The sequence below is a fragment of the Vicugna pacos genome, chromosome 16, assembly GCF_048564905.1.
Source record: "Vicugna pacos chromosome 16, VicPac4, whole genome shotgun sequence".
Classification (NCBI taxonomy): domain Eukaryota; kingdom Metazoa; phylum Chordata; class Mammalia; order Artiodactyla; family Camelidae; genus Vicugna; species Vicugna pacos.
Window position 1 is genome coordinate 35,996,510 of NC_133002.1, and position 26,772 is coordinate 36,023,281.

Consider the following 26,772-nt stretch of genomic DNA (forward strand, 5'->3'; position numbering starts at 1 on the left):
GGATCAAAGGAGATGGGGGCCTTAAATGTATTGTGGATTATTTTGAGCTGCCCCTCTATTAAAAGAGGATTGATGAGCCCCTCACCCCTCCCTGGGGGACTCTGTTGGTTCCTTATGCTGTGACCAAAAACCAAATGGACCAGCCCCCCCCCCCCAGGACCTGTCAGCCCCAATCTGAGGCCCAGCTTCACCATCCTTGGAGTCCTGGTCTAACCAAAGCTCCTGCCTCCTCCCAGATTTCCTGCCCACTGGTCCAAAGGTTTCAGGATCCAGAAATACACCCTACAAGAAGGCTCTACCAGTTTTGTTTCCACAGACACTTGCTCTGTCCCCTCTGTCAAGGTGACCCCTTTGAGGAAGCCAACCTTGGTGGCAATTTCAATTAAATGTAGAAAAGCAGTTAATAGATTTTTTTTGTTTGTTTCTAAAGACAGAGGGCAAGACAGCCTCTAGGAAAGCTGGGCTTCCTCTTGCAACACACTATCTCTCCAGCTGGGCTGTGCAATTATTGATAACGTTGCCTTTCCTGTAATAGCGCCAATTTCATTAGGAAGCAAATGCTCAGCATTTCGTGCATATACTCTTAGTCCTTTTCGCTTCCTGTCTTCCTTTGAGAGGTCAAGGATTCAATAGATAGAGTGGATTAGCTGCCCCCTTGGTCCTGCTGCCCGCCTCCAGCTGTCCTGGCTCCAGGGCACTGGGGCTCCCCGGGTCACCGGAATCAATAAACCGGGGCCGGAGCCCGCAGGCCTGCGCCCTCTCGATGGCACTGCGGGGCGAGAGAGCGCAGTTGGTTTGGCGGCCGTCGCGGTGATGCCCGAGCCAGGCCCCCCGCCTCCGCCAACCAAAGATTTGTCAGTGGGACCCGCCAGCAGACAATAGCTACCCCCGCGGGCGCGCTGTCGGCTTGTTTGGAAAGCCCGGGGGCGCTTCGAGGTAAAAAGGTCAGCGCGGGACTGCGATTTACCTCGGCCTCCTCCGCCCACCCCAGCCCTCTGCGCCCCGTCCCGCCCCCTCCTGCGGCTGCCCTTCCTTCCCCGCACCTCGCCGCGCCCTCGGCCTTTTCGCGGCCCCGTCCCCGCCGCCCAGGGCCAAAGACCCGGGCGGTCGCCTTGAACCGGGTGGACAGCCTTCGCAGGCGGCGGCTGGGGCTGCGGCCGGAGTCTCCCAGCCCTGAGCCGCCCCCTCCGCCCCCGACGTCCCCAATGGGTGGAAGGGCGCTGGGCGGGGTGGCGGGAATGGAGGGGGTAACCCAGGTGCCAATCTTGTTTGTTGGCGACCCATCTCCTCCTATTTTCTTTGAGCGAGAATCGCCGGGGAGGGGTACGTTACACAGCCTCCCCATCCCGCTTCGCTCCTTCTGCAAGTATTCGCCGAGTATCACTCTAGGCCAGGCCTTGCTCTGGGCGGGGAGGAGGCAGGAGAGGGAAGGGGTAGAGAGCCCTTCGCCTTCCCCTGCACTTCCTCCTGTTTTCACACCCTGTACTGTTCTCTCCAAACAGATCGGTCGTTCTCCTTTCCTGCCTTCCTTCCAGGACCCTTTCAGAACTGCTTCCTCCCCACCACCTTTTCCTCCAGGTCTTTGCCATGTTCCTCCAATGACCTGAGGACTGACCAGGGTCAGACCTGGAAACCTGGGGCCCAGTTCTGCTTAGGCCCCACCCAGTTAAGTCCTTCCCTTTATCTAGCTGAAATCTTAAAACTCAGCTCCTGCCAGACCCACCAGCCTGGACCAACTCTTTCCTCACCTCTCCCCCAGGGATCTTGGAGTATGAAGCCTCCTGTACCCCTGGGTGGAAGAGCAAAAGCAGGCGGGAAGAGGGGAGAACACAGACTTTATTGAAATGAGGTAGTTGGAGGTACAGAGAGAACCTGGTTGCTTGGGGCTCAGGTTTCCAGAAAGAGTGGTCCCTCCACTGTCTCCAAGGTTCAGAGAAATGCTTGCAGCTGGTAGGAGCTCTCACTGCACCTGGGACTCCTGGGCTGTCCCAGGGGAAGGGGAGGAGATGGGGAGGAGGGTCCTGGCTTTTCCAGGAGACAATAAATAGGGGAGGAACTAGTGGGGGCGTGCCTGCGCCTTCCTGGTAGAGGCTTGCTGGGGGCAGGCCTCAAACAACATTCCAGAAGTCTCTGAAGTACCAAGTTCCAAAACACTTTGGTAGCTTAGAGAAGAGGTCGCTGGTGGGAGGAAGCAGGTCTCAGAAAACAACCTCTGGAGGCTGCGTTAGTGCAATACAAACGTGCCTGGAGGGGTTAATGGGGTTAGATGGGGGGGAGCTTTTTGGTCTGTCACAAGGCAGCTGGTGCTATTGTAAGGTCTGTGGCAACTAGCGAGATTAAGCATTGGTAATCTGCCTACACCCAAACACCTCCCACACAAGAGACATCAAGGTCTTCTTTCCATCCTGGGTGGAGAAGGGGGAATTAAGATAGGAGTGCGTGAGGAGAGTCCTCGCAGCTCAAAGGCACTGAACTGAACCAGTCGAAATTGGAAGGGAAAGGAGAAGCCGGGAGGCTGGGGCTTGCTCCCACCCCATCCACCTGCGGATGCCCTGATCAAAGGCAGAGGGAAGCCCTTCCCTCCACATTTGACAGGTGCGGTGTCTCTCAGGCCTCTAGTCGTGTACAGCCCCCAGCCATCAGCACCCTGCCCAGACTGGAGAAAAATGTTTCCTCATTCCCTGCAAAGGCAGTTCTAAATTGGCGCCCCAGCCTCGGTGAGGATGGCCTGAGTAGTGAAGCCGAGGCAGGCCGGGATTAGGGAGAGCAGAGGAGAGGGCTGGACGGCGGGGCTCTGGTGCTGGGGAGCCCCGTCGGTTGGGACATTTGGTTCAGGAGGTGACGGAGCTGGGCGAGGCTTCCGGGGAGGTGCACGTGGACTGGTCGGAGGCGTCTCCAGCCGCCTCCCTGGGACAACCTGGAGGGGCTGGGGGCAATCGGCCTCCCTCCCGCTCACGCTTCTTCTGCTTCATGCGCCTGTTCTGGAACCAAATTTTGACCTGCGTCTCGTTGAGCTCCAGGGTGGCGGCGATCTCCACCCTCCGGGCCCGGCTCAGGTACTTGTTGAAATGGAACTCCTTCTCCAGCTCGGTCAGCTGCCGCGTGGTGAAGTTGGTGCGGAGGCCACCCGGCGCGCCCAGGCCCAGCTCGGACACCTTCGCTAGGGGCGGGGCGGGAGAAGGGCCACGTCAGTTCTCTCACCTCTTTCTCCCTCCTCTCCCCTCCCCCTATTCACCATTCTGTCCAACTTCAGCTCTCAAAGTTCCCTTGGATCACCAGGCACCCCTCCAGGTGATCTCCAAATCTGCAGCAACCTCCCCACATTCCCATCCCCCATCCCTCCAACGCACACCAGGTCCTGAGCGCACAGATCAGGAAGTGGGGGTGTGTGTGGAGACTTACTCTTTAGGGTAACCGGGCACTCTGGATAGGGAGACCCCACCTGACCTGAGACTGGGCGGAGAGCTCTTACCTGCCTCTACCAGGGCAGCTCAGAGAGAGGAACCCAGCCCAGACCCAGAACACCTCAGTGCAGAAGCAGCAGAGCCGCTCTGAGCTCCGGGGAGGGGGGCCACGCCTGAGCCCTACCTGTCTTGGGTGGGTTCCTCTTAACCTTCATCCAGTCGAAGGTCCGGGCTGTGGGGGTGCTGGTTTCTGACACGCAGGGCGATTCCTTGTCCTCGGAGAGGAGATCAGCATAGGCTGGTGCAAAGCTCGCTGTCTGCTCGGCCCCGTACGGGGGCTGTGGTGGAGGAAACGGCCCAGGGCCCGCTCCACGGGTTCCATAGCTGTCAGACAAGCCCCCTAACTGGACCCCATAGCTTGAAGGATGAAAATAACCCCCATCTCCTTCTGGCTGGCCCAGAGGGTAGTACTGAGAAGGCCCATAGCTGGGGTTGCAGGCAGCTGGGGCGTACCCCGAGGTCGAGGAGGTGGGGAAAGGCACCCCCAATGCCGACGGCGGCGGCTGGGCCGGATAGCCTGAGTTCTGCTGGAGTGCGGGGCTGGGTAGCCCCCCGCCGCTGTAGCGGGCCTCGCCTGCATAGCTGTCAACAGCCGGAGCCGAGCTGGTGGGGTAGGAGGTGGGGGCGCTGTGGGCGCTGTAGGCGCTGGGTCCCCGGTTACAGAGTGGGTACTCTAGGAAGGAGTTCATCCTATTATAGTCCATGCGTCGAGGCCGCTGGAGGGTCGGCCCGTTTCGGGGAGACACCCTCTTGCCCTACAACCTTTCGGCAGTATGTCACAGTGCTGAAGCTTGCATCCATGGCCTAGCCCAGCTCGCCTGGGCCGGGGCTCCCCCAGGAAGGGGGTAGGGAGTGGGGGTGGAGGGGCGCATGTGATCTCTCCCAGGCCAATGGGCGCAGCGGGCCAGAGTTTGGCAGCCCCAGCGCCCATCCATCACCCCCCAATCATTAGCATGACAAAGACACTTCAATCACCCGCAGCCCATCCATCTGAGGGTGACGTGGAAGCGTCAAAAACATCTTTCTTCAAAGACTTTTGGAAAGAAGGGACCAGAGGGAGAGGGGGGAAAAGTTAGAGGAATATTCAAGACTTTCCTCCCCTCTCAACCCCCTAGGCCTTCAATAGGCTCCTGGGTTATTAGATTTGGACAAATTCAACCCAGCTGCCCTTCATTCTTCCCACCCCCCACCCAAAGGAGCTGTCCCCCCAAGTCTGTAGACCAGGAGATGGGGAATCTAGCCTCCTTTGCCCAGAACTCCCATTCTGAGTTTCTTTCTCCCAGTTTGTCTTGGGTTGATAGGCTAGGACAGCTCGGTAAGGTATGTTATCTGGGGCCAAATGGATGACTGTGAAGGAAGGGGTTGCAAAAATGCCTAAGGGTGTGAGGCAGGGTCTAGAATCCCCAGGGGAAGGATGCATTAAGTAAGGGGTGGGACACTGGCATTTCAGGGAGCAAGACAAGCTGACAGAAATGTGGAGAGGAGGATGAGAAATGCCCTATTTCTCTCTCCATCTCTCCGCATAACCACTCTCTCCTCATTCACACATCCATTTCTCTCCCTCAGCTTCTCTTTATATTCTCTCTGTCTCAATCTATCTCTCTGTTCGTCCATCTCTCTCCATATTTATATTCTTTCCCTACCTATCCATCAACTCATCTCTCCGGATGTATTTATCCTCTCTCTAGCCATCCAGAGCTGTAGCTGGCTAGCTCACTCAGACTCACATAACTCCCCGTATTTCTCCAGAGAGCCACAATGAGCACAGAGCTAGGTGATGTTTACTTACAGGTGAAGAAGAGGAAATTTTTATTCTCTCTCTGAAGTGTTTAAAACTAGTGTAGTGCATTCTTCCGGTTCCCTCCTACCCCATTCCCCCCTAAAAATCCCAAGCCTCAAATCCATAAATTCAATACCAATTACAGCTTAAAAATTACTCAAATTTCTGACAAATTTTCTAAAATATATAAAAGGAGTTTGCTTAGAGAATAGGAAATTCAGTGTGGAGGTCCTGAGGCTCAGGAGTGGAGTCTGACCCCTTTCTGCTCTGGGTGTCTGTTGAGTTAGGGTTGAGGGAGGGGAGGGGAACAGGAAGTGACTCCTTCACTCTGTTCAGGCGGGGATGGAACTGGAAGGGAAGCTCTTAGGTAAAGCCCATTGATTCTCCTCCTCCAGACTCCGAGGACAAGAGCTTGGCGCAATCTAACACCCACGCTCATTTGTAACCTGTCAGGGTGTCTGCCTGGCCGGAGGCCTGGGGCCGGGGCTAGGGCAAGTCCAGGAGGGCAAGAGTTCAGGGGAGGATCTCTGTAAACAACTGAGCTGCGGAGAGGAAGGGGAAGCAGGTGGGACTGGTCCTGCGAGGACCCTGAAAACTTCTCAGGTTTCCCTGCCTCTAAAACGGCAGGGTGAGTACTCATCCCTCTGCAAGGAGGGCCAAAGTTGTCTCTCAGTCTCTGTGTGGCTCCCTCTTTCTGTTTCCCAGGCCTGTACCTTCTATCTTGAGCACCAGAATCACACTGCCTTTCTCTTGTCTTAATAACTCTGAGCCTTGCTTAGCCCCCAACTCTGAAAGAGCTCAAAGCATTTCACTGGACCCCCGCCTCCCTCCCTCTCTCACGTATGCTCTGCTTCAGACCTTGCTTCAGAGCAGGACAAGCTGGGGGAAGGGGACCAGCTGGCAACTCCTTTAAGAGAGATGGGAGGGGGCAGGGTGAGAGAATCACCACTGCAGAGGGATGAGAGCAAACAAAGGAAAGAAGAGTTGAGATGGGGGGGGGTGCTGCAGAGGAGTTGAAGAGAAAAAGAGTGTTGAGGTGAGAGCAGGCATTTCTTTCTGTTTCCCCTTTCTGGGTTTGTAGATGCTCCTGATGTTTCCTCTCACTTTAAGATGTTTTCCGCAGAGGACTTTGGGGAAGAAGGGTGTAAGGAACAAGGGTTTCTCTTTTAACCCCAAACCTGAGCTAAGCCCATGTGTGACCTGGCTTCTGAGAGACTCCAGACTCCACTTTCCACCTTTCCCTCAACCCAAGAAGAACCCCCTCATCTCATCCCTCACCCTCCTAATTAAGGGAACAATTGTAGGTCTACAGAAGGAAATAAATTCCAAATCAGTGTAATAAAGGAGCAGAAATCATTCTGGGAGTTGGGGAAATGCAGTCTCTCCAGTAACAGCTAAAGTCGCCAATAGTGTATCGGAGTGAGGAGCCGGAAAGGGGAGGAGCAAGAGTGCCTCAAGTTATACTGTCAAGTGCAGTGATTGCTTTGGCCTCAGCTCTCCAAATTCACTATGCTCTCCAATCCATCCCTCAGCCTTGCTACCTCATCTGCTGTAGCAGAAAGATGAAAACTTTTCCGCTTTCCTGCTGGCTCTCCCAGCCCCAGCAGAAAGGACTGAGAGAAAAAGCCGCTTGGCTCCCTGTGTTCCCAAGTCTCTTCCCCTTTAAAAAACAACAACAACAACAAAAACTTCACTGGCCTCTGGCCTGAGGAGAAAGTCTGTGGAACTTGGATTCCTTGCTAAGCCCACAGCTGAGTGCAAAACAAAACAAACAAATAAAGAAAAGCAGTCCACATCTGGAGTAACCTATAGCATATAGGATTTTCTGGCTGACCACGTGAAATTCACCAGCGAAGGTCTGGGTGGACCCAACACCAAAGCGAAAGATAGTTGATTTCTTCTTTTACATCATCTATTTAGACAGATAGGAGAGCAAGGAGAACACAGGCATGTTTAGAACGGAAGTTATCTTTGAGAGATGCTGGTCATTATAGCACTAAGGATTCAGGCAGGGGGACCATTCTAATCAGAATGAGAGTGTGTTAGGAGTTTACACATGATTCTGGACTTTTCTAAGGAGGAAGCTGCTTTAGGTGGGTGTTGGCAGGAGCATTATGAACAGTTCCTTCCTTAGGCCCTTAAGTGCCTCTCTGCCTGCTCTCCCCAGCCCAGATCCCGGAGGCTAAAACCCAAGATCAAAGATTGGAACTTAAGAAGTAAAAGGATATTCAAGGTTATCATTTTTTCTCTATAATAGAGATGGTTTCTTGTTGCTGTTTGTAGGGAGGATGAAATCTGAATTCAGTGGTGTTTCTTTTAATGCAGGTTAATTAAATTGTCACAAATCTGGTTGAAAACCATGGACTATGAGTGGTGCATATCCTAATGGGAGCACTGCTGGGTGGGGGCCAGAATACTTGGGTTCAACCTTGCTTGGCCATTTCTTAGCATTATAACCCTGGACAGATTTCCTGGTTTCTATGAGATTCAGCCTCAGAGAAAAAGAATGGGTTTAATACTACTTACTTCCCTGCATTGTTAGTAGAATTAAAGCAAATAAGAAAATATAAACCATAGAGAACTCTATAAATGTGTGATATTATCATTACATGCACATTCTGAAATAGTATGAATCAGTCTCCTGTTTTTAATATAACTAGCATATTACATATGGAAATATGTGATAGGAAAAGAGCATATGTGCTATATTTTTATGTAACATCACCATTTACTATACAATATGTACTTTATCGTATGCAAATTTCATTGAGAAGTCAGAAGGTTGGCTCTGTTTAGGCAAAGGATTTTTTTCTAAACTGACGAGTTTTTTGGTTTTTTTTTAAGTAAAGCCTAGTATTATACAATCTATAAAGAACCCAAATGATTAAAACTGTAGCAGAAAGGTTTGAGGTTGCGTGTTAGCAAGAACTTCCTGATCTTCCAAATATTTGGGCAGAGTTTTCTAGGGAGGATATTGTCTCTCCTCCCTTGAAGGATTTAGCTTAGAAACTGTCCTAGGGCTAGGCATTGAACCTGACTCCTGGGATGTCAGAAACAGATGTAAACTTTCACCTGGAGTGAAAAGTAAGTCAGAGAATTAGGATCTTTCTAAAAAGGAAGATTAAAGTGACACAAAGCATTGAAATAATTTTCTTAATTAGGTTTATCCAGGTGTGGTAGCTGTGGCCAAAATATCCACATTTTGGAAACCTCACTGAACATTGATCAAGCTGAATTTGTAACTGAGTGACTGAATGAACTGTGCTTTTTCTGCAGCAGTTGAGAATTAGGGAGGGTTTTAAGAGGGCTCTTTCACTGTTGACTCCCCTCAGAGGAGGAAGCAGTGTGTTAGATTGCCTTCAGGCACTAAATATCTGCCTCACCACTGAGTGTGGAGGGGGTGGGGGACAGGAGGGCAGAGATGGGCTGGAGAAGTCAGTGGAGGATTTGGGCCACATAAGCTATAGCAGGTGAAGGGGATGATGTGGGACCTTTGAGTCTACTTTCTGCAAACTGAGGGCATGTATTTGATAGAGCACATTTCAGGAAGATGTACAGTGGGGGCACTGGGCCACTGAGTGTTTGTCAGAGATTTAGGGGACAGGTGGGCAGGGGATTCAGCAGAGCTATTAAGGGAGGCCCAGAATTTGTACCTATGCTCAACTCAGCAACCAGATAAACCTGACTACAGGGGACTTTTAAAGTCTAAAGAAGAAGTTTGATGGCTCTTTTCATATAAAATGTCCTACTCTTTTTCAAACAAGAGTAAACATAACCAAATGTTGGGGAAGGTGGCGGAGAATGAAAGCCAGGTTAGGACACTTCTTAATACTCATATTTATTGAATACCTGACACCTGGCACACAGCACTATACCCAGTCACATGCTCGTTGAAAAGATTTCTCCCCCTTTGGGATTTGTAGATACTGGCTACCACATATAAAATAGATAAACAACAAGGTCACTATATAGCACAGGAAATTATATTCAATACCTTGTAATGGCTTATAATGAAAAAGAATATGAAAAGGAATTTTTATATAAATGAATCACCATGCTGTACACCAGAAATTAACACATTGTAAATTGACTCTGCTTAAATAATGATTGGGACATGATTGTCAGAGTAAAGATACAAATTAAAGTTTGTTAAAAATGGTTCTACCAGATACTTGGGTGGTGGGTTATTATTGAACATCAAGAGTCACCACCTCCATTTAAAAGCACATGACACCACAACCAATAAATATTTACTATTTTGTTTGTGAAGACTGATGGATAGACTTTTGGCATATATTGATGCAGAGGACATTAGGGCCATTTAGTTCTTCCATTTATTTTACAGTTGGAGAAACTGAGGTCTAGGAAGGCGAAGGGACTTATCCAGGCATAAGTTAAAAAAATTTTTTAATGACTCAGGGTTATCATGATTGCAAGTAATTCCTCAATCTAATGGTCTTTTGCTTTCACCATATTAATGAATCATTCTTCTTAAAAGAATGACTCACCAAGAGCAGAGCAGACTGACTGGGAGCTTTCAGGACTGCACTGAAACCTTCCCACTCCAACCACAGCCAGGTTGAGTGCTACAGACCACTCAAGAGGAGCCCTGCCCGGATCAGGATAGGATAAGTGAGTGCAGCCACCTGGCATTGCCCTCTAACCTGTCATCACCAAGGGGTCTGCTGCCTTATCTGACAACCCCTTCTCTTCTTCCTTCTCCAGAGCCAGCCTGGAAAACAGGTTAAAGAGGATGACCCTAGAGATGAAACAAGGAAAAGGAGCTAATTTGGAATACAGACATCCTGAATCCCAGTCGTTTATGAATCCCAAATTGCCAGACATTCCTTTGAATTTGAAATTGGATGAGATTGAAAACAGGAGTCACTTCCTTTTGGAAATGCCTTGCCTCTTTGTTCTGCTATGGTGGCATCAGAGGCAGTGAATTTTGAGAACATGGGAAAGGAGAGAGAGAGAGAAAAGCTCTGTGTTGCCTGTAAAAAGATTTCCATCTCCTCTAATAATCAGCCAAGGGAAATGCTGGGCCTTCTGGTTCCCTGGATCAGATTAGTTGCTTCTCACCCTCAGGAAATACAAAATACCTAGATCTAAACAGGTAGACTGAGACTTTGGCTGGATCCTCCTGATCCCCCACTCACTTTGACAGGAAAGGATCAGGAATGATGCAGCCTCAAGCAGGAGTTGAAATTCCATGCCCTTGGGCCACTGGTCTGTGTTGCGGAGGACTGGAAGGCAGTGACCAGGTAAAGTGGGTCAAAACTTAAGCATGGGAGAAAGGCAGGAAGCAAGGTGGCACTATGACCCAGCAGTACTTCTCAAACTTTAATGTGCATATAAATTACTTGGGGATCAGATAAATTGAGATTTTGATTCAGTAGGCTTGGAGTGGGGCCTAAGATTCTGCATTTCTAACTGGCCTGCAGCTGGTGCTAATGCTGCTGGTTCCTGGAACAGCAGGCTTTTAGAGAAATGGAGAGGCCCCTGTGTATTGCGGACCAGGCCATGATCCCAGGATGTGAATTCTCTCCAGCAGAGCAGATCCTGCATCTTTGGCATTGATAAAAGGTGTTCTCCTTTTGACCAAAGAGAGCTGGAAGATGGGCAATTAGCAAGATCCTTCTGGTACTCTTGATCTTTGTTACAAGCTGAAAGGGCATTTTTAATTAGACCAAATTATCTAGTTTGGCTGTCCACGGACATCAAAGCCCCAGCTGAAATGTGTTTTATTTTGTGGGTGTAGACATGGCTATGTGCTGTCATTTTTAAGATGTTAAACACTGCCTATGGGCATATTTTATGGAGAAATAAACACATAGCCCAATGAGATGTACAGTGTGGTTTTAATATATTGTATATTCATTTATTTATGGGGAAAATAAACACGTAAGCCAATAAGCTGTGTATTATTACTTTAATATATTGAATTTATTTCATACCTATATATTTTATGAGGGAAAATAAACTAAGATACACGATATTATTATAATAACACATCTAATTGTTCTATATTAATATATTTATGAGAGAAATAAATGCAATTTAACATGACATAAGATTATTTAATGCAGGAGATGAATTCTATATTAAGACAGTTTAAGGGATTAAATTCCAGCTGAGTAAGATGTGTGTACTTCCCACACTGAGGGACCAGGTAAAAAAAATGGCAAGGGCCTGTCTAGTCTATGTGTCGCGACCTATGTTGGCTCCTGGCTTTTCCTAGACAGTTCTTGCCTCTCAGAGCCTAGTACTTCAAGTCCCGGTCCTGCTGGTCCAGGGGAAAGTCTGGGAGGCCCGGGAAATAAACTGCCTTTAAATAATGGCAGCAGCTGCTGGGGAGGTAGCCTGGCGGTGTCTGTTTCTGAGCCGGAGAAATATTAAATAAACCTAAGGAGGATGGATGGCTTTCCAGGGCCCTTTAAATCTCCACGTTCCTCGGAACAAACGAGGAGGCAGATGGGGAGATCGATCCTTGCTTTTCGCTTACCGGGTTTGCAAGCAGCCGGGCAAGGTGTGGTGGGGGATAGGAGACGGCAAATGAAGTTGTTGGCAAAGACAGGTAGGTCTGCATTTGGAGAAAGCTCTGGCCGGGCTTCAAATCCCAGAGCGGAGGCTCAAAAGTCAGATTCGGCAAGGCAGACCGAGGCCTGCAAGACCTGCGGCTCTCCCCCTCCCAGTCCCACCCTCTCACAGACTCTTGGTCCATCTCGCGTCCTCAGCATCCGTTGGGCTCATTTTTAAAACAAAACGAAAACTAAAAGGATGCTCCCTGGCTCCCTTTCTTCACTGGCACGCGGATGATCCGGACAGGTGAAGGTGGGTGCGTGAACGATCCCTGGGGCTGGACCCTGCGCATCCCTAGGCGGCTGTCATGGCGGCCACAGTCTCTTCCTTCGCCCTCCCTGCCGCCCGGCCCCAGCGCCATTTTGAGCATCTTCCTTGCTTCCCTGTCTCCCTCCCGCTCTCTTCGCTCCTCCTTCGCTCCCTGCAGGCCAAGAGCCTCCCAACGCTGCCCAGGCTCTCCAGGCTTGTTCTCAGCATCTCCTCGGACCCTCCTCCCAAACCCAGGAGCCCTAGCGTGTCTGCGGAGCATGAAGAGCGCTGGCGTTCGTCCCGCTACATTTTCCAGTCGGGCTCCTTGACTACTTGGAGCCCAGTTACCATCCCTGGGTATGGGCCCTGCTTCCTCAGAAAACCCCCGACTCCAATCCACTTCTCTCCACTCCTTGGCCCTGCCTATGCCCCCAGGCCTCGGGTCCCCAGGAACCTGCATTCTGGAAAAAGCCCCTCCACCCCTCTTAGGGCACAGAGGCGAGAAGCCTAGGAAACCCTGGCACCGTTCCCAACCCAGGTGAACCTCCGCGCCTCTCTCCAGGACTCCAAAACTTGTCCCCGAGGCCTCCTCTCCTTGCACCCTCTTCAGTTAGCAGCACACTCTCTCCTCCACCTTTATTTCTAAGCAGGGCCAAAGGCCCTCTGTTAGGGGGTGGCAGCAACACCCCCACTCTTCTCAGAGCTGCGGGTGGAGACGTGGGAGGCCAAATGGGGCTCCTTTTGTACCACCCGGACTTAGCCCGCCCAGGGCCAGACAAACCTGGCACTGGCCCTGAGGGAGTGAGGACCGGCCTTAGAGGGTACAGGGGATAGGGGCTGGGTCCCAACACAAACACTTATTCGTTTTTGTATTATAAAGACATTTATTTAATCTATGAAAATAATGTACAATAAATACTTTCCCCTTTTCCTATTATTAAAGAATTTCAATAAATAATCTACGGTCTAAAACTTTAAAAAAAAAAAAAGAGAGAGAGAGAGAGTGAGGAAAATAGGTTCCTCTAGTTCTTTTTAAGAAAGCCCCCCTAAAGTTTAATTATTCCTGAGATTTCGTTGGAAGGACTTTACCAAACGGAATTTTTCTGTGTGATTTTTTAAAAAAATGCCCAAGTGCCCGATATTTTAGAGAGAGAAGAAAAGAAGAGGATTAAATGCTAATTCAGTAATACCTGAATTTTAGCAAAACAGATAAAGAAGTCTATACGGCTTGGGGAGGGGGATCCTCGGGTTTCCCATAGGCAGCTGAAGAGGGCTGGGGTCGAGGGCCATAGGGGAGGAAGCGGGTTATTAGGGGAACTGCAGGTCGATGGCACAGAGGGTGCTGGTGAAGAAGTCCAGCTCTTCCTCGGAAAAGGGAACCAGGCTTTCGAGCGAGCCCTGGAGGCTGGGGGAGAGGCCCCCTGACAGCTGGAGACAGGAGTCGGCCGCGAAGAAGTTGAGGTCGGGCAGGATGGGCGAATCCTGCCGCTCCGGGAAGGCGTCTTCCGACAAGGGCTCGGGCTCCCGCCCTCCGGCCCCGCGCAGCGCGCCTCCGGGGCTCCGCGCGCCCGCGCCCTCCACGCCAGCGGCCAAAGGCCGGGGGTCCGGGGACCCCGGTGCGACCTCGGGCGGGTGACAGCAGGCTTCTCGCGCCGCCCGCGAGGCGGAGGGGCGGCCCGGACTGGCCACGGGCTCCTCGGTGAGCTCGCTGGTGTCCTTCGGGGCGGCGGGGCAGGCCGGCTCCCCGTCGGGCGGCTCTCGGTGCTGCGTCTGCCGCTTGTGTTTCATGCGACGATTCTGGAACCACACTTTGACCTGCCTCTCGGTGAGGTCCAACAGGGCCGCGATCTCCACGCGGCGCGGCCGGCACAGGTACTTATTGAAGTGGAATTCCTTCTCCAGTTCGAGCAGCTGCGTGTTGGTGTAAGCCGTGCGCAGCCTGCGCGCCCCGCCGCCCGCGGCCTCCGGCGGCCCCGGGCCATCTGCAGGGAAAGCAGGCTAGGCGTCAACGCGGGCCGCGTCCTCAGCCCAACCTCAGCCTGGCTGAAATAAAGACTCCCCCATCCGCCCAACAATATCAGCAGCATCCCCGGCCCTTCCCGCCTACCAAAGCTGCTCTCTCTCCCTCTCGGCTCTTTGGTTCTTTCCCGCCCCGCTCTCACTGTCAGACACGGCCCCGGTCAGGGCAAAGCATTCAGAGAGCCGCCGACGGGCCACGCAGTGGGTAAGGAGGGCTCCCTTTTGCCCCCAGAACCTCAGAACCCCCTCCCAAGTCCTCCGAGTGGACCCTTCAATTCGTCACTTTCCAACTCAGCCTCGGGAGAGGGTTCATATAGAGTGTTCCTCGCCTTCTTTCCTCCCTAGCTTCAACCCCTCCCCCCCCTTAGAGCTGCAGTAGATGGGACCGAATCTTCTCCTGCTTCCAGATTACAACACATTCTCAGCAACAACACATTCCTCCACACAGATAAAGGTGAAAACCTCAACCGAAGCCTTTTCTTCTAGCACGAAGAAAAAGAAAGAAAAAAAAAAGGTCCTCCTCAACCAGCTTCCAAAATCTGCTGTAGAAGAAAATAAAATGCTAGCAGCGAGAGGCCAGGCCTGAAACCCATGGGTCTAGTCTGCTTCCTCGTCCCTGCAATCGACGGGGGAAAGGAACCCCAAAAGGCTCGCCACCTTTTCTACCACCCCCATCGCTCCTTCTCCCCACCTCTTTCTAGCTGCCCCTCACCCCACCCCTACCCTGCTTACCGACCTGCGGGTGATCCGACCCCGGAGGCCGGGACGGAGGAGGTGGCCGGGGGAGACGTGGCGGATTGGCTGGGTTTCTTGGCGGATTTCTTCTCTTTCATCCAGGGGAACTCGGGGGCCAGGGGAGCGGCGGGGAGCGGCGGCGGCGGCAGAGCGGGCCCATCTTCGGCTAGCTTTTGGCTCCCGGGTCTCTGAAGGGTGGAGGCGCCGGGCTGGAGGCTGGGGAAGGTTTGCTCGAAAGGAGGAGGAGGAGGAATTAATGTCGACTCCTTGATTGATGAAGTTTGAAATGTCTCCAAGACAGCGGGGAAGGAAGTCAGACACTCGGCGAGCGATGGCTGGCTGTTTATAAACCCAATCTCCCTCTCAAATTCAAAATTCATGGCTTTCAATGGTGGGGGAGGGGGCCTGCAGGGGGGGCGTCAGGAGGGAGGATCGGAAGGGACCCCCCCTCCTGCCCCCCCCAGGTTTATGTGATGGAGCTATTTGGGGAGGGGAAGATTTTGCTCTTTCTTTTTTTTTTAATTTAGGGTCTTTATAATTGTATATTGCTGATAAATACAAGCGTATGGAGACTCTCTCTATTAAACCCAGGACGCCGGCGAAATTGCAGGGAATTCATGGTCACGGGACCGGCCTTGGCCAATCGCTTGTCTGGGCCTGGTGGAAAACAGAGAGCATTATTTGCTTTAATTGATTCAAAAACTCTAGAGGACCATGACCTGGACACCATGAGCCCCCTAGTCCTACACTCCCTCTCTAGTGCCTCCCTTTCTTCAGAATAGCTAAAGAACCTCTTTCTCTTATCCCCTGCTGAGGATGGGAGGATCTGGAACCCTGGGAAACAAGAGAACCTAAGAGAGAACTCTTCCTCTTTTCCAAATAATTTAATAGAGTAAATTAATGATTTCATTACAAGGTCAGCATCATTCCCTTCCCTTCCCCTGATCCAAAAAAGAAAGCTGAATGAGGATTTGAATGTGGGAGGCAGAGGTAGTAGAACGAGGCTTTCCCCCTTTGGAAAAGGTCTGTTTTACCGTGCTGTAAGGAAGAGATTTACAATCATCAGCACCACTATGTCCATCCCACCCCCCCCCCCACCAAAAGCAACAGATAAATCTTGGAAAATCGACAAGCACTCCTAGGCTGACACAGAGGAGTGAGATAGATAGTGAGAAGCGCTTTTGGGCCTCTGGCCTACATAGCTGTGTGGTCTCAGTTCCCATCTCTGCCCAGTGTTTGTAGCACTGACCCTGCTCCTCTGCCTACCTGCCCTCCTCACCTGTCCTGCACTCCTCTATGACACCCACAACAGATGAGTTTAAGATGCACATGCACCCACTCAAGCCTCAAGCCTGTATCTGCATCTATATCCAGGGACAGGAACCAGAACCAAGGTAACCACTGATTTAACTTCAAGAACTTTCAAAACTCAGGTCAGTGTATGGGGAGTGGGGAGCTTTCCCCACCTAGGAATACCTCTCCCATTTTTTCTATCATGCAAACAAATAAAACCCCAAGGGTAAGGCAAGGTAGAGGAGGGGGTGGGAAAATAATGAACATGGAGGGGGTGGAAAAATAATGACCACTGAGATGATATTCCATTTCTGGCCCCTGAGGGGAATCTTTTTTTTTTAATGTATATTCAGAAGATCAAGATAGTATGAACTTTACAAAGTGCTGTAATTTACTGGAGGGAGGGGACACAAGACTCAGGGCCCCAAGCAATTGGTGGGAAACTAGATCTCAAAGCAGAAAATGAAAAGTCGATCAGGGGGAAGATTTTTAAATAAGTGGGTCAGAGGGACGGAGAGGAGATGAGGCGATCAATCTTAGCCCCCTGACAGCTCCCTCCGATGGCATCAAAGAATTTGGCTCTTTGGGAAAGCAGAGGGAACAGCCGAAATTCCACATCCCTTTAAAAGGCCTGGGGGTGGGGGGTGTTAGCAAAAGAGAAAGGTGATTCTGGGAGAGCAGGGAAACAGATGGGAAATGGGGACAGAGGAAGGGCGCTGGGTTGGGTGGAAAGTTTGTCTGGAGAACTCCCACGGCTCTGGCCTCCCTTCCCCCCTCCCTGCTCGCAGCCGCCCAGCGAGGAGGAGAAGGCTGGTTAGCAGAGAAATGGCAACTCAGCCGGGAGCTGGAACTAGAAACTTTCTGTCAATGTAACAGCCGCGTGGGTGGCGGTGAGTATTCATCCGCGTGGGCGGTGGTGAGTATTTAAAAAGGACAGAGAAATCTGAGGAGAAGGGTGGGGGTGATGGAGAGCCAGGATGAAAAACAGGGGAGTTGGGGGGGGGAGCTGCAGGGACAGGGGGGTGGCACGTTCTGGAGGGCTCAGATCCAAGAGAGCTGCTCTGAAAACTGGACAAACTAACCAGAGACGGTTGTGTCCAACTCGGCTCCAAAGAAAGTAATTTTTGCCATTTGGAGGTGCGAATGGGGGTGGGGGTGAGGAGTGGGCACGGAAGACTCCGAATAATTGTTGTCTGGAAGTTGCGCAGGCAGGCCTGAGAGAGGGTTCTCCCTGCGGCCACCCCCTTGAGAAGCCCTGGAAGTTTTTTCACAGCCTCTCCAGCTGCCTGCAGGGTCGAGAGCGCTTCTCTCGGCAACAACTCCGGCTGCCCCTGCAGGAAATACGGCTCTCTCTAACCTTGCTGACAGATTTTACGGCCAGATTAGAGAACAGAAGAAAACTTGGGTGTTAAAAGGGGCCAAGAGAGCCCTCCTTCCCAGAGACACTGCTTCCCCTCCCCCGTCGTGCTGTGAATCTTACAGCCCAGATATTCCCATCTCGACTTTGGCTGCTTAGCTAGCGCCTGAAATCTCTCAGAGAACAGGGTAGGGGACATCAAGCCAAGGTGGCCCTTATTTTTCTTGTTGGCAATTCCAGCTTCAAGCCAAAGCTCTGTTTTTCAAACTCAAGCTAGATTCTCTTACTTGGCCTACCTTTCTCCTGCTAGATAAATAATCAATCCACTCCACCTTCAGAGCCAAACACGGTGCTTCATCTAGTTACATCACTCAGAAAATGTTATTCAGGGAAGAGGAAGAGTGAGAGAGAGAGAGAAAGAAAAACCCTTGAGCATTATTTGATCCCGATCAAACTTTGCACGCTCTTATGCCTTTAAATTATAGCCTGACCCAATGCTAAATTGCTTGCTGCTTGGATGAACCTAGTCCAGTTAAAATCCTACTTGGTGGTGGTGGTGATGGTGGTGGGGAGGGTGTAGAATTCAGGTTGCTTTTTTATTGTTATTTATTGTTGCATAAAGACTGTAATTACTAACCTTGGACTGCCAGGATGCAACATAAAAATGAAAATCAGCCCTGGCTTTAAGGCTGAAGGCCTGGAACGATTCTCACCGACACGCCCCCCCTCCCCCATCACTACCACCAAATATATGCTCCTAATTAAGCAATGCAGGCGCATTGCTTACAATTAGAATTATGCAACTCTTCAGCATACAGCCATTGCTTCTCTTTCAACGAATTAGCTCCATATTTCAGCCGTCCTGTCTCCTCGCTCTTATCGGCTTCAGCGACGCGGTGGTGACATTTCATCTTTGACAGACCCTCTCTATCCTCGCTCCAGTGTGATAAAACTTTTATGGAAGCACGACTAAGAAATGAAGTTTTCCCTAGGATCATGGAAACAGAGCGGCACATTAGCCAGGGGACCATTTTATTTACGCTTGGATCCAACAGCTTTTGCCACCCTCCTCCTCTCCTTTTTCCCTGGCAGGGGAAATCAAACGCGCCTCCTCTCCCTCTGCCTTGTTTTATTTAGTGATTTAATTTCACTTTAGTTTTAAGGTTTGACCTGAGAAGTCTAGGCCTCAGATTTTTTTTTTTAAGATTAATCATTTTCCTTTGTTTTCATTTTAGACCCAATGGTGGTTGGGCTTCAGGTCACGTGACGACTTCTTTGTAGCTCCGGAAGAGAACTGTGAAGTTTAGGTTGCGTGGAAGAAACAGTAATCGGCCAGATTTTTTTGTTGTTGATGGGGTGGAGGGTGAGAGGGGTGAGGAGGTTGTGGCCAAAGGAGCAAAAAGACAAAAGGTCAATGAATGAGAAAAACTGAGAGGCAAAGAAGCCAAACAGAAAGACCTAGAGAGAGCACCCGAGTTCCCCTTACCCTCAACTTGTTAGTTAAATCTAAGCTAAAGAAGTTGGCAGAATGTTCCAATCTTGTGTGTAAGAAAAAGCACATAAACCTGAGACACAGCAAGGGGGAGGTAGGGGCCTGAGCAGTGGACAAAAAGGCCAAGATAGGGTCTTCAACGTCCTTCTTCCCTTGGGAGAAATTTGGCAGTCAGCAGCCTGCTCTGCTATCTAAATTGGACCACCAGGACAAGATAAAATTGATAACAGAAAGTTTATTCAAGAATTGTTTGACAGACAACCCTTTTAAGTAAGGAAAAAAGTAACTACAGAAGAACAAAGAAAGTTCCAAGAGGGAATTAACTCTAATTCTACAAATTCAGGACTATACAGTGACAATTAGGAGCTGAGTTCATGCCTTTTAGAACTAATTACAATTGCTCATAAGTACGAGTTTAACATAAATCTACAGCTCTTTTCTAGAGTACAATAACTAAAATAGCTGGTTTTACATGACAGGGAACACAACGTCCTTTATAACAAGTAAATACTAAAAAAAGTACAATTTTTTCCTTTTTCCCTCATATAAATACATAATGTAGGGGGATAAATAATACAAAAAAGAAAATATTTTAACAGGCTATAACCAATAAATATATATGAAAATGTTCACTAGAACACACACTTTTTGAGCGATGCTAGACTCCTGCAGGCCCAGGCATCTCTCACAGTTGTTTTTATATCCATTAAAATGTAAACTCTAAGTGCAACAAAAGTGTCCTGTTCAGGGTTGAGCAAGGCTCAAAGGCCCAGCTGCAGCCCCTGCCTGGGACAGACAGTTTGTTAAAATATACCCTGTTTTCACGTTAAGTCAAGAGAGCAACAGAAGAAAATAAAAGTGTAGAACCGCGTGCTGCCAACTGCTTTCTGTGGCGAGAGGGGGATGGACCTGGAGCTGACATGGGAGACTGCGGAATGGGCAAACCTTCAGTCCTGACAACTTGCCTGCCCTCACCTCCCAGCTTTTCCATAAATATATATATATATTTATAATATAGACAGCTCTGACTTTCAGGATCTCTCACCATCCCTGAGCCCTCTGAAGACTATAATTGATGGGGGCGGGGTATAGATATTAATGTCCTAGAGCAGGAAAATGTGTGACTAGAAATGGAGGCAGTGCCCAATCAACCTCAAATACATGTGAAGAAATTTGAAGTTTCAGGAAAGTGGGAGGGGGACGTGTTTTGTGCCCTTGGGTTTTTGAAATGTGTTTCAAATTTTTTCTTTAAGGAGAATTGTCAGGAAAAAAAATCAAGATTTGGAAGAATTAACCACAGAGACACAGAGATGGAAGGTAAGTTGGCTGGTGATGGCCTAGCCATCTTGTCTTTTTTTTGAAATGTGCTTCTCTGCCTGTTTCCCTATCTCCTCTTCCTCTATTCCATTCCTGAGGGTGGAATTCCAACTGGGTATTGCTGGAGGCCTGGGGTTGATGGGGTCATCTCCAATCTGCTGTGGATTCCTTTCCAGTGGGTTGGCAAGCAAACTGACCAAGGGCTGCAGGACATTTTTAAAGAGCAACCTCTCAGGCCAGGGGGAGGGGAAGGAGCCCCAAGGCCCTTTCCTCCCAGAAAGCCTGGCTGCCACCTCCCTGCCCCTTCTTTCAGACTCCAGACTTCCCCCCAGAGCTCCACAGCCTCTGCCCCTCCTGGGTCTCCCCTACTCCAGGACCTCATCCCTCAGCCCTCCATCTCCCATCACAGGTGTGTTAATTTGGGCGCTTCTTGGATTCTACCCTGAGGAGGAGGCGCATGGTGAGAGGAGAGGTCTGTGTAGGTGGGGTGGGGGTCGCAGGGTCCGTGGTGCTGGCTGGGGGCCATAGGGGGCGCCCCGTTGTAGTCCAGGTTCCCCGAAGGGTGGTGGGAAAGGTGGTTGAGGCCGTAGAGGGAGGGGCCGGCAGGGGGCGGCAGCGGATCCGCGTAGCCGCCCCCGCCCACGTAAACCGGGCTGCCCTGCATGGTGGGCGTCCCGTAGGCGCCCCCGTTGGCTTGCAGGACGTGAGGCTCGTAATCGGGCGCCGGGGTCTGGGGGTACTTCTGCGGGGCGCCGCAGCCTTTGAGAGGGGGCTGGTAGTTGGAGGGCAGCGCATAGGCATTCTGGTGGGCTTTGCCGAAGGTGGGCGGGGACGGGCTCTCATAGCTGGGGGTCATGGAGTGCAAGGCGTTCATGAAGCCGGCGGTTGACTGCATGGGCTGCGGAGGGCTGCCGGCGGGGGAGGGGCCCCCCGAAGACGAGGCCAGGCCCTTGGCCTTCTGGTCCTTCTTGTACTTCATGCGCCGGTTCTGGAACCAGATCTTGATCTGCCGCTCGCTGAGGTTCAGCAGGTTGGCCATCTCCACGCGGCGCGGCCGGCACAGGTAGCGGTTGAAGTGGAACTCCTTCTCCAGCTCCACCAGCTGCGCGCTGGTGTACGCCGTCCGCGCCCGCTTGGACGCCGCCGACCCCGGGGGGCTCTTGTCCCCTCCCCCGCCGCCGCCCCCGCCGCCCCCGCCGCCGCCTCCTCCGCCTCCTCCTCCTCCGCCACCGCCGCCGCCGCAACCCTCCGCTGGATCCGAGGGGGAGGGGTGGGAAGGGGAGAAAATGAAATAAAAGATAATTACTGAACACGCCGAAATTGAATGCATCGTTTCTTAATAAATCCAGGCCTGGACTCGGAGCCCCCGCCGCCCTCCCCTTCGCGTCCCCGCCTCCTCCTCTCCCCCCACCCCCACGCCCGTCGCATTAGCGGACACTCTATAATAGTGGCATTTATTAAGAGACCTGTTCTCCTCTCGCTGCCCCAGCTTATGAAAATTTGATCATGTCACGCAGACAGAGCCGCATGGCCATTTATTTAGGTCTGGATTTTCTCGCGCACGCTCTCCCCACCTTATCCCCAATTTCAGGTGTGGTAGACACTCTTCCCACCTCCACCACGCCCCGTCCAGTGGACAGGGTAGGTGCCTGAGAACCCTTGGGGGGGTCTGGACATTCTGGGCAGGGCACGAAAGTGTGGCGCGAAGAGGTTGTGATGCCTGGAGGCCGGGACCCAGGGCCGCCCGAGCGATTGTGATTAATACCCACAGTAATCATACTTAATAATAATCAATCGTTGACGACTCTGCATCTACTGGCAGCGTTTCGTGGCTCTGCGGCCTTGCGAAGGGCTGAGGCTGAGCACCTGGCCTTCTGGAGCCCTCAGAAACTCAGGTGGAGGGTGGCTGGAGGGAGAGGGAGTTGGCGGGGTCAGGGGTCATCAGGTGGTGGGGGGCACGGGAAATGCGCCGTTGCTGCTGCCGCCACCTGATATTGTTCCCAGACCGCCGTCTGGGCGCCTAGGGGCTGGGTGTTAGAATAACACTGACATTCCTGGCCCGGACAAAAGCTGACGGCGAGGAAGGCAGAGAGCTGGTACCTGTGCCGGGGGAGCTGTTTTTCAGCTTGGACGTTTGCCTCGACTCTTTCATCCAGGGGAATATCTGTTTGGTGAGGGTGGAGTTGGAGCCAGGACCGCACTTGGGAGGGCCGCTTTTGCTGGGCCCGGCCCCGTTACTGCTGTTGCTAGTGGTACTGATAGGTGCGGCGCTGGGCGGGGGTGAGCCCGGCGGGGCGGGCAGGGGCTCCGGGGCCAGGCCCGGCCTCATGCAGCTGCCGTTGAGCTCCTTGCTCTTGGCATGCGGGGCGGCATTGCCCAGGGACTGCAGCGAGCACGCCGAGCGCTGGTAGTCGCCCTCCAGTTGCGTGGCGGCCTGGAAAGGGGGTTGGGGGGGCCCATCATAGCCGAAACCATTGCTGCCAGGGTATGAGGAGTAGCCTCCGAAGAGTGCCGACGCGGCGTTGTCGTAATAGGTGGCTTTCTGCATCGCTTGGCGAGGCCCGGGCAGTGGGTGGCAACTTGCAAGGGTCTGATACCCTCACGACCGGACATTGGCACCCCTGGGGGTCACGTGGCACGCCGGACCCCCCTCCCTGTTCTGCCCCCCTCCTCCCGGGGTCTGTTCGTAGCTTTTGACCTGCAGGGTGAGAGAAGAGACACAGGGGGAGAAGAGGACTGGGGCTCGAATCCATCTTAGGAACTGAAAAGGGAACTGACATCAATAGGGTTTTTTCTTTTCCCCAACCTAATGTCTTCCCAGCAGATGCTGAGGCCACTTTCTTGACCTGAAATGGATTTTTCTTATTTCAGCCACTTTAATTTTAAAAGAAGAAGACCACCAGTTTTCATTTCCACTTAAAAAACAAGGACTGTACTCCTCTGGGGACTGCCTAGATATAGAATCTTATATATTGCAAGGGCCATTGCTCCTCTCCTGCCTGCACACTAACCCCTGACCTCTCCTCCTCCCTCTCCCTACCCCCACCCCAACTCTGGGATAGGGTGGCTCAAGTATGGGGGGGGGACTAATAGGCTCCAAAATAAAAGCATCATCAACACCCTCCTCTGAGCTGAGAGGCCTCCTGCCTTTGCCTCCATCTAGGTCTCTTTCATCCAAGCAGAGTCTAGCCTGGAGAAAAAAAACTGAGGATCTCCAAAAGAGGCAGGAGGGAGAAGCAAGTTGAGCAGGGAACCTTCTGGTGTGAGTGCTTCTCTCCCTCCCTTCCCACCTCATGAAGACAACCACAGCCTGACCTAGAAACTTCCTGAAGATTTTTAACCTCCAGAGCTAGTGGAACTGGCTCCTCCATGGCCCTACTACAGGTACCACCACTTCCCAGTCTGAATCTTTGCTAGCCAAGTCTGGGACCCCACAGCCAGCAGCCTCCATGGGGCTCCCAAATGGAACAGGATTGTTTCCATTTCCCTGACCATTTGGCCTAGGTCCCCCCCCACCTCCATTTTTTCCATCAGACTCAATTTTTCCCACCCTCTTCTTGACAGTCTGTTTTCTTTGATTTCCCCGAAAGAAGAAAAGAAGAAAGAAATTGGATAACTGCTGGACTTTACTACCAAGAGATGAGAAAGTGCCTTCTGAAAGAGAACAAGTTTCCCTAGGAAAAAAAGTAAACAAAGCAATCTGAACAATATTATTCTCTGGGTTGGAAACAGGGAGCCCCTGTTTACTGAAGTTCTCTGAGGCAAAAAAAAAAATCATTATTTTAATGCAAGCTTTAAAAGTGTGCTGGGAAAATAAAGGTTCAAGTTTTCATAGGATTTTGTGTATTTCTTCTGAAACTTCTGACTGCATCTCACCCCCACATCTGTCTTCCCAACCTCTCCCTATCACTTTTCATAAAACCTCCAGACTGACCCTCTCTTCTGATATGCGAGTTTGAACTACTTAAATTTCATTCATCCCAGCTGGTCAACTCCAAAGAAAACTAAAAATAGGAAAATAAAATAAAAGGAGTACAGGTGGAGGAAGTCCCTCCCACACATAAATCCCTTTCTCAATGGCACAGATTTATACTCAAAAGGGAGCCCAGTAGCCCTGAGTTCCTATTGGTTTCTGGGAAGAATTTGTTTCTGGGAAATACACATGAGTCTGCAAAGCAGCAAGTCCTTTCAGGGAGGAGAACCGGAGTTCAATTGACCAGGCTGACCCAATCCCTTTATTATTATTACCATTAGCCTCTGGTGATTTAACCAAAATTAGCTTTGGAGCAGCCCTGGCTGAAGGGGGAATTAATTAACAGGCATCAGTTGAGTTTGTTATTAATAGATAGGAGAATGAAATAAAAACGTTGGAGGTGGTTGGATGGCTGGCCCTGGCTTTATTTAGTCTAAATGATTGTTACAGTAGTAATGATGATGATGATGATGATGATAATAATAAAACAATAATTCGACTAGACGCCTGGGGCCGAAATTCCTGTCGCTCCCCCTCCAATAAACCCACAAACCATCGCAGGACCGAGGCAGGAGCGTGTGGGAAGCGAGAAGCCAGAGACGTGATAGGAAAGAATGGAGACTCCGCCGGCGGCGAGAAAGGGCCAGGAAGGTTTGTGGATGGAGTTAGCCTCAGGCTGCCGCCGCCGGGCTGTCTCAGCCCTCGGCGACTACCTATGTTGGCCCAAGGAGGCGAAGAGAAAGCGTTTAGGACGCGGAAACGGTTAGCGGCGGCAGGTTCCAAGCACACCGGGCGAAGGGCCGAGCCCTAGGGCGGCAGCAAGTTTGGGCGCTGGAGGTAACCGAATTAAAAGGCGCCTTAGCAACTCCACACCAGGACTTTGCCAGGCCGTGCTCGGCTGGAGGGCGCAGAGGCCTGGCTGGTGGGACAGTGAGAAGAGGGAAAGATGCGGAGGGGATCCTAGATCTGGGGATCTAGGAGAAGGGGGGTGGGGAGCAGCTCTACCAAGCCAAACATGTCTATTTCCCTTGCCTCCATGTTGGAAAAATCCAGGCTCCATATGGCTTCTCAAGAGAGAGGGAGGGAGGGAAGGAGACGGTGGCTCCCGGCTTCCCCCCAGGGTCTCGCTGGAGAAGGGCGGTGAGCCACCCCAAGAAACCCACCTTTCCAGGCACACCCTCGAAGAGCCGGGGAGAGTAACAATGGCTAGGGAAGCCCCGGGAGAGGGTCTAGGCCACCTTCCAGGACTTCAAAAAAATAATTAATAGAAGGAAGGAAAATAAAAGAAAAGAAAGGAAGAGAGAAAAAGGTTAGGCACTTCTTAGCAGCCGGGAAAAATTCAGCCCAGAATCTGGCTGCTGAAGGAAAAGAGAGGAGAAAGGAGAGAAACAGGAAGAGAGAGGGAGAGAAGGAGGGAGGGAGGGAGAGAGAGAGAGAGGAGAGAGAGAGAGAGTCGCTGCGTGGAAGGAAGCTTAAAGCTTGTGAACTCTTCTTGAACCGAGATTGGAGTCATATGGGCCATAAATCATTGAGACATACTCTCCGCCATTCACAAACTGATAGCCTATTTCAGTCCAGCTTACCTTAGCCACCGACGAGGGGAGAACAGGCAGACATAATATATATTCACATCGAGCCCCAGCGCGAGCGGCAGGCGAGAAATCTCCCCTCCTTGAAGGCAAAGGGAAAAAAGACCACTGTTTAAAGCTGCGTCGCCCCCCCCCACCCCCAATAGCCACCCCGGCTGGGGAGCCCGAGGGGCAGACCGGCCGGAGGAGCCGCGCGGCGTCCGCTTCAATTCACTCGGCTTAGGAGCGGGGGTGCGCAGGAGGGAGGGGGTGGGGGAGCGGGAAAAAAAATAGAAGAAGACCGAAAGATGCTCGGGCAGCTCAGCTCGCGGAGAATCCAGCTCCGGGCTCCGGCACGGCCAAGCCGCCACAGTGTGGTTGCCCTATAAGACTGGTACGCCCTACTCTCCGTAACAATGGCCTCCGCTTTTGCACAGGGAAAAAAACCACACAGACACACACACACTCACTCACTCACTCACTCACACACACAAGCTCACACACACACCCCCACCTCTCCCCCTTTAGCGAGCTTAGATGCCTGATAAGGAAAGAAGGTGATGGTGGTGATGGGGGAGGAGGGATTTTTAAATATCCCCCCCGCCCCCGGCAAAAAAAAGAAAAAAAGAGTGAGAAAGAAAAGAAGGTAGAGATTTTGACTTCTGTTTTTGCTTTTTAAGAACAGGTAAGTTTTTAAATTGAGGGTTTTGGCTGGGGAGGAAAAGGAGCGCAAAGACTCGGCAAAGCCCGTGTAGTTCACAGCTCCTCTGCCCCATCACTAATAAACCCTTTTTAGTCTTATTGGGGAAGTCGCTTGGGAGGCCTAGTCAAAGGCCCTGGCCTCCCCGGGGTGGGGTGGGGGTGCTGGGTGCTCCTCCGCATTCATTCCAAGTGAGAACACTCTTTTTTTCCCAAGTTGCTTCTCTCCTCCGGGACTGGTGGC

General features: G+C 51.5%; 3 protein-coding genes and 1 long non-coding RNA gene across 4 annotated transcripts; 1 reads left to right on the forward strand and 3 right to left on the reverse strand.

Moving 5' to 3' along the window:
- Positions 1 to 2,734: 2,734 nt before the first annotated feature.
- On the reverse strand, positions 2,735 to 4,173 carry HOXB1 (homeobox B1). The gene is made up of 2 exons (XM_006214195.1): positions 3,589 to 4,173; positions 2,735 to 3,160 (listed from the first exon to the last, which is right to left on the reverse strand). Exons 1-2 carry the CDS (start codon positions 4,166 to 4,168, stop codon positions 2,832 to 2,834), a joined length of 909 nt encoding a protein of 302 aa, XP_006214257.1. The 5' UTR covers positions 4,169 to 4,173; the 3' UTR covers positions 2,735 to 2,831.
- An 8,766-nt stretch (positions 4,174 to 12,939) lies between these two features.
- HOXB2 (homeobox B2) lies at positions 12,940 to 15,409 on the reverse strand. The gene is made up of 2 exons (XM_006214194.3): positions 14,831 to 15,409; positions 12,940 to 14,057 (listed from the first exon to the last, which is right to left on the reverse strand). The coding sequence occupies exons 1-2, from the start codon at positions 15,207 to 15,209 to the stop codon at positions 13,384 to 13,386; spliced, it is 1,053 nt and encodes a 350-aa protein (XP_006214256.1). The 5' UTR covers positions 15,210 to 15,409; the 3' UTR covers positions 12,940 to 13,383.
- Positions 15,410 to 16,784: 1,375 nt separating this feature from the next.
- LOC140686114 (uncharacterized) lies at positions 16,785 to 24,118 on the forward strand. The gene is made up of 5 exons (XR_012059629.1): positions 16,785 to 17,012; positions 18,715 to 18,803; positions 20,225 to 20,288; positions 23,452 to 23,672; positions 23,853 to 24,118. It is a non-coding gene; the product is annotated as an uncharacterized lncRNA (long non-coding RNA).
- Positions 19,187 to 22,854, reverse strand: HOXB3 (homeobox B3). The gene is made up of 2 exons (XM_072938869.1): positions 22,389 to 22,854; positions 19,187 to 21,539 (listed from the first exon to the last, which is right to left on the reverse strand). Exons 1-2 carry the CDS (start codon positions 22,834 to 22,836, stop codon positions 20,692 to 20,694), a joined length of 1,296 nt encoding a protein of 431 aa, XP_072794970.1. The 5' UTR covers positions 22,837 to 22,854; the 3' UTR covers positions 19,187 to 20,691.
- Positions 24,119 to 26,772: the final 2,654 nt, after the last annotated feature.

Coding starts and splice junctions, on each gene's coding strand:
- HOXB1 (XM_006214195.1), bottom strand. CDS start 4,168: ATGGACTATAATAGGATGAACTCCTTCCTAGAGTACCCACTCTGTAAC. Junction 3,161..3,588: donor GAGGAACCCACCCAAGACAG/GTAGGGCTCAGG, acceptor CCCCGCCCCTAG/CGAAGGTGTCCGAGCTGGGC.
- HOXB2 (XM_006214194.3), bottom strand. CDS start 15,209: ATGAATTTTGAATTTGAGAGGGAGATTGGGTTTATAAACAGCCAGCCA. Junction 14,058..14,830: donor CGGGGTCGGATCACCCGCAG/GTCGGTAAGCAG, acceptor CTTTCCCTGCAG/ATGGCCCGGGGCCGCCGGAG.
- HOXB3 (XM_072938869.1), bottom strand. CDS start 22,836: ATGCAGAAAGCCACCTATTACGACAACGCCGCGTCGGCACTCTTCGGA. Junction 21,540..22,388: donor AAACAGCTCCCCCGGCACAG/GTACCAGCTCTC, acceptor CCTCGGATCCAG/CGGAGGGTTGCGGCGGCGGC.